Source organism: Meles meles, chromosome 1 (genome assembly GCF_922984935.1).
Source record: "Meles meles chromosome 1, mMelMel3.1 paternal haplotype, whole genome shotgun sequence".
NCBI classification, from domain to species: domain Eukaryota; kingdom Metazoa; phylum Chordata; class Mammalia; order Carnivora; family Mustelidae; genus Meles; species Meles meles.
In genome coordinates this window covers 35576350-35582920 of record NC_060066.1, presented here as the reverse complement: position 1 = coordinate 35582920, position 6571 = coordinate 35576350, and the positions used below count along the sequence as shown (strand labels likewise).

General features: G+C 34.7%; 1 protein-coding gene across 6 annotated transcripts in view; it reads right to left on the bottom strand.

Annotated features, from left to right (window-relative positions):
- Positions 1 to 226: 226 nt before the first annotated feature.
- The window catches only part of UBR5 (ubiquitin protein ligase E3 component n-recognin 5), a 140187-nt gene continuing 133842 nt past the window's right edge, over positions 227 to 6571 (bottom strand). For 5 of the 6 annotated variants that reach the window (XM_045997342.1, XM_045997347.1, XM_045997376.1 and 2 more), the window contains exons 58-59: positions 6072 to 6157; positions 228 to 2517 (exon numbers count right to left, since the gene is read on the bottom strand). In XM_045997342.1, coding sequence (XP_045853298.1) covers positions 2305 to 2517; positions 6072 to 6157 — 299 coding nt within the window. In that variant the 3' untranslated portion in view covers positions 228 to 2304. Of the gene's footprint in view, positions 2518 to 6071; positions 6158 to 6571 lie in introns of all 6 variants that reach the window. The other variant, XM_045997355.1, reaches the window with a different exon arrangement.

Here is a 6571-nt window from a genome sequence, read left to right as displayed (position 1 = left end):
TCTCTCTGCCTACTTGTGATCTCTCTCTGTCAAATAAATAAAATCTTTAAAAAAACAAACAAACAAAAAAACCTCAAGTCTGTCTCAGTAAGCTATTGTACTATATAGTCAAGATACTCAGATGGTTTAGGTGGGGGGAAAGGGTAAAAGTAGCAAAACTTTGAAAACCCCTTGGTAAAGTTCATTCTTGGTCTTCTCTTCCTAAATTTGTTTTCAATTCTATTAGATTTAATCACTAAACAAGACCAAAAGAGAACTTTATTTTACATGACTTTATTTTCCATTTAGAACCATTTTATGCTTTACTTTAAAAAAAAAAAAAAAAAAAAACTCACTCTGCTTTTAATAGTCCTAAAAGCATTTTAACCAAAATCTTGATTTAGGAAGACTTAAGACATTGTGCATTATTTTAAATATTTTCATTCTTTCAATAACTATTAAAAATAAGTTCACAATTAGGGTTTCAAATGTCCTAATCATATCTAGTTTTCATTTAATATTTTATCAATCCCATCATGTGCATACAGTCAAGTTAAGGTGATATATAAATTTTCTTTCAGACACACTGATGATAATTAGCTCTTAATCTAATTACTATTTCATTTATTCAGAAATAGCATTTAGACATAAAAACCAATGTCTCACTTTGTAAAATAACCTTTGGTTAATTTACACAAATCTAATACAGCATGTTGTGTAACTTTTAAGTAATACAATGAGTTTCACTACTATCATTTTAGTTTTTAATATTTATTGTGTCAGCAGGGCTGAGAATATCACATGGTTCAGTCTTCTGCAGGAAGTTATATAATAAAAGCATAGCGCCTTTGAGTATGAAAAACATCCCAAAGGCCAGGAGTCCTCTTAAAGGAATTGAAAGGTAAAGATTTCAGAGATTTTTCTCATTTTCAATATGTAAAGTGACTAGTCTGTCACTTTTTGAAGACTTAGTGAGAAAACCGTGTTCCTTATGCCTTGAATAAAGCTACTAAAACCACAAAATTTAGATATTGGTCCTAGGCTACATAATTAATGGATCATCAAAAAAGAACCTGTCACTTAGTTACTAAGTATAAGTGAATTAACTTCCTATGCCAAGTAAGGGTCACACTTCACGTCCCTCATTTGTAAAAAGAAAAAGTGGCCTGGCCAGTGCCATTCAGGATTCTCTGCTAACTGTAAAATGTGGACTGATTTTCTTCTCTTATAGTCCATGTGTATATAAACTTTTCAGTTCTTTAAATCAAAAATTTTTATGCACATAACCATGTTGGTGTATTACCCTTAGTTTAAAAATGTACAACTACATAAATAAAAACTATTGTTTCTTCAATATTACTTGACATTTCTTCTGTAATTTCTTTATTTAAAAAAGTAAATGTAACAAGATACTTAAAAAAGGCTAGATACAAAAGTAGTTAAGCTGCTCACGAACATTTAAAATTTTCCAAAATGTATCTTCAATAATCATGATCTTATAAAACATTTTACAGTTATCAGAAAGTGCCCAGGCTGAGTTTACATAACTGAAATACCTTAGTACAAATGTCTAATTAGAACTGAAGTGCAGTAACCTCCTGACTGACTGCTCACTGAAATAGGGATACAAAGAAAAAAAAAAAAAAAACTGATTGTGATAAAGTACTGTGCATTGGCCCCATCATATGTACAAAAAAGTGCCCTTACTCAAATGAACAAATTACATGCAAAATATTAGTGATATCATTTAATATCCTAGAGCTCAATGCAGCTGAAATAAACCGCAATAAGTGGTTTTCATAGGTAAAAGTGATTTCATCTCTAAGATCTGAATGTCCAGAACTTTTTACAAGTTCCATATACATGATACACAATTGCAGCCAACCACAAATTAAACACCATAAAAAAAGTTAAAATGAAAACACAGAACATACTTAATTTTTTATTTTGAAATTCCCTATTCCCTCTATACAAGAACCTTTGCTGAAACACTTTCCACAAAGGCAGCAGTGAATTTTCAGAACATTTTACATTTTTCCCCTCAGCAAAAAGATAAATCACAGTGTAAATTATGTTGTTCTGCTGTCATCTTTGGCTGGGGTTAGACCCAGAAGTTGTTGACTAGCAAACCATTAGTCAAATGTTGCTAGTGCTCCTCAGGCCTTTTAAGCTACAAACTCAGCAAGGAATGTTTGCATTTAATCTCTTTAAGGTACCACCAGGGGGGTGTGACAGCATTAACTTCCATAAACTTTTATAGACAAATGGAAAAAAATCTACAAAATTAGCTAGTAATATTACACAGCAATACACACTTTTTATACTCTACACAAAACCAAAATTCTTGGTCTTAATGGCGAGTAGCAACTTCTGTTTGAGAATCTGTTTAGAGGAATAGAGTGGGACGTAAAGTCGAGAAATACAAGTGTTTGCAGTAGGAAGATGTTGGTCATCTGGTGGTCTTATTGTGATTGAGGGCATAGGCTGGAATCCTTCTTCACTGGCTGGTAATGATGGGCTAGATGTCCAAAAGTAAACCTAAACAGGAATAATTACAATTATAATTTTGGCAATATATACAGAGAGCCCCATTCTTATGTTAAAACCTAAAGAGGGATATTACTTTGTACTGGGTTTTAAATTTATTTCTTCTACTGAAAAAGGTCAGGGTCAGAAAAGTAAAAAGTGTGAGGTATACAGAAAAGTGACTGTTTCAAGGGCCTCAGTTTTTCTTGGGCCTTTCCAGTGCCTTTTAAGTATCTTTTAGGGGAAACAGGGCACAAGATCTCCAAAAAAAGTTTTAAAATTCACACAGATTATTGGGCCACCTGGGTGGCTCAGTGGGTTAAATAAGCCTCTGCCTTTGGCTCAGGTCATGGTCTCAGGGTCCTGGGATCAAGCCCCACATTGGGCTCTCTGCTCAACGGGGAGCCTGCTTCCCCCTCTCTCTCTGCCTGCCTCTCTGCCTACTTGTGATGTCTCTCTAATAAATAAAAATCTTTTTAAAAAAATTTTAAAAAATAAAATTCACACAGATTATCAAAAAAGTTGTTTTGCATTTTATCTACCAGCATATTTTCAGTGCTATATTGTGATTCAGGAATAATTTTATTAAAGTGTTGGGGAGTATCTACTGTACATAAAATCCATGCAATAAGCCTATTAACAATTAGTTTTACTACACATCTATTTTGTGTGACATCGTGTAAATAAGATAAATGTTAACTTCTGTACTTTTTATCATTCCTCACTGATCTATACATACATAACACACATTACATTCTTACATTGCCCAGTTCCTATTTCTTAAAGGTAAGGCTTTTTAAATCTAATGCATTCAAAAATGCACAACTAAAAATACAAATATAGCTAATATCCCAAAGTGACTAGAAAACCTAAATGAAGTACAGTTGACCCTTGAACAACATGGGTCTGAACTACATGAGTCCACTTACATGTGGATTTTTTTTTTTTTTAAAGTAATCTCTAAACCCAATGTGGGGCTCAGTCACAATCCCCAGATCAAGAGTTGCATACAGGTGCCCCACATGCAAAATTTTTTTAATAAATCACCACATACAGTACTATAAATATTTTCCTTATGGTTTTCTTATTTTTTAGTGTACTTTAAGAATACAGTGAGAAATAATACATATATAAAATATGTGTAATGGACTCTTGTTATTGGTAGGCTTCTGGTCAATAGCAGGCTATTAGTAAAGTTTTGGGGGGAGTCAAAAGTCATACTCAGATTTTCAACTACACAGTAAGCTGGTGCCCTTAACCCTCACATCATTCAAAGGTCGACTGTAATCTGCTTTTCTGAAGAATTGTTTTATGTGAAATCTCTAACTTCCATAGGAGGAGGCAGAAAAAGAATCCCTGCTAAGTGTCTCTTCAAAAAATTTTATAAAAGATGCTCTAAAAATAAAGCTGGTCCAATCCACTCATTTTACACATAAAACACAAAGTGTTTCTCCAAAGAGGAGTATGGTTAGCCAGGATAGATATAACTACAACTGCTGGACATCCCTAAAGTTGGAAGGAGAGAAATATACTACAGGACTTTTCAGAACTTTTACTAGTAAACTCTAACTAGGAGGGAAATAAACTTACGTAGTCTTACCCAGAAGCCCCAAATACCCTGTAATTTTCAGTATGCTCTGAATAGTCTCTTATATTCTTATGTCCTTCAGCTCTTCTCCTCAAACACATGAGGATAAAACCAAAAACTGTGAAGCACTCTTCCCAAAAGAGAGGGAAAAGCCCCCTTGATATAGTACTTAAGCCCTACCAATAGAGAAGTGACTTTCACAAATTAAAGCTGTCCATAGGAAATTCTGAGGCCCTTTCCAAAGGGAGATCATCTTTCTTTCATTTCAAAAACTGAATAGCAAATTTATCTTCCAGTAGAAGGCAGAAACTGCAGTGAAATTTAACTTGATTAATAGAACTGAGAATTTACTGGTTTAAAAACAGAACATTACAACTAGGGGATTAAAAAATAGTCCTTTAAAACCTTCGAATTTATAGCCAATCATTTGTTTTTGGTATGTCTTACAGAACTGATAGGGCCCCTTTCTTAAAGAAACAAGGTACCTGAATCAAAAACTGACCACAGGTGGTAGAACCCTAACAATGAAACCAAAAAGGATAGATACAGTATTAGCACTGGCAGAGACTTCAGGACCCGTAAGACTGGGAAAGCTGCATGGAACCAAGTATATGGAATCTACCTATGCAACAACCTCAGTGGAAATTACCACAGTGGCTAAAACCAAGAATAGAACCAACTGACAGGATTAGCAATAGAACTGTCTCCCTACAGAACAGAAATACTGGAAGGCTCCCGGGACCATGTAAAAATTACAGAGTCCTGAATGCAGAACCCCCCCTCCCAAAAATAAGTTAGTAACTCAATTAAAGGTAAAGGGGAAACTCCCAAGTTTCATGCTTTCCCACAGAACTAACCATTTTCCCTCTCAAATAAAACTGGGGGATATTTCTAGAAATTGGATCATTTTTATATACTCCACAAGTAGTCTGGTTTTAGTTACTGAGAACTAAGGCTGCTATGACAGGAAAAATTTTTCAGGGAACCATTAAGGAATAGGAGTAGAAAGGATATCTAGGATTTTCCAGGTTAAGAATGCCTTTCAAGGATGAATACCCAACTTTGGTAGCAACATGGACGGGACTGGAAGAGATTATGCTGAGTGAAATAAGCAGAGAGAGTCAATTATCATATGGTTTCACTTATTTGCGGAGCATAACAAATAACATGGAGGACACGGGGAGATGGAGAGGAGAAGGGAGTTGAGGGAAAATGGAAGGGGTGATGAACCATGAGAGACTATGGACTCTGAAAAACAACCTGAGGGTTCTGAAGGGGCGGGGGGTGGGAGATTGGGGGAACCAGGTGGTGGGTATTAAGGAGGGAACGTATTGCATGGAGCACTGAGCGTAGTGCAAGAACAATGAATACTGTTACGCTGAAAAGAAATTAAAAAAAAAAAAAAATGCCTTTCAAGACTAATGGACAGGTTGATTTGGTTTTATACTCAAGGCTCTCAAGGCTGGATATAGATTCCACTGACCTGGTAAGCTTTTCACAGTGACTAAAGTTTATATTATCTAGCTTATGATTCTAATTAGTAGATAAGATTGAAATCATAGATGTAACACCCACATATCACAAACTATGCTATTCTAGTACACACATAGCAATCAAGATACTATTCAAAAATTTTGCAAAGACTTGCCACTGGTCAAAAGGATTAAGGATATAAAAGGTGCAGCCAGCATATATAAGCACTATAGGGAAAAAGAAACCTATCTCAACAATTAACTGGTATTATCTTCTGGGACTAAAGACAGTATAGCAATAGCTAAAAGCGTTTTACTCTGTTTACAGGCTTTATTAATACTTCAGGTTTTCAGTTTAGAGTAGAAAAACTAAAACTGCCGTATATTTCTGATTTCCTTAGCCAAAATTAAAATGATCAACCACTGTTTGCAAACTTAAAAGGCTATCATACACAGCATTATAAAATTTCATTTCTTCTGCAAACTTTGTGAAATTTTTGACTTACAAGATCTTGTCGTTCAGTCATGCTCATCTTCTCTACTATTGACCAGAACCAACGCTTGAATTGCAAGAGCTTCTCAGCATTTTCTCCTAAGAACAAAGAGTATAAATCCAGTATACTGTATCCATCATTATTTTAAAATAATGCTTCTTATAAAATAACTATTTGCATAATGTAAAACCTATTCATTAGTCAATCCTGACTTAAGATGACCAAGAAAAATGGACTACCAGCCTCAAAAATGATAATCACATAGCTTTAATCCCATCTGTAATTCATGATTCTTCCCATGAACTAAAACCAGGGCTTCAAAATTTTAATGAGTTTACAAATCACTTGGGGGATCTTTCTAAAATGCAGATTCTCATTTACTAGGTCTACGGGGAGAAAGGAATGGAGAGTCTGCATTCCTAAAAATCTTCTAGATGATGCTGATGCTGCTTATCTGAGGATCAAATCTGGAGGGGCTTTAGATATTTATTTTCCCCTTTTAGGTTTTTGGT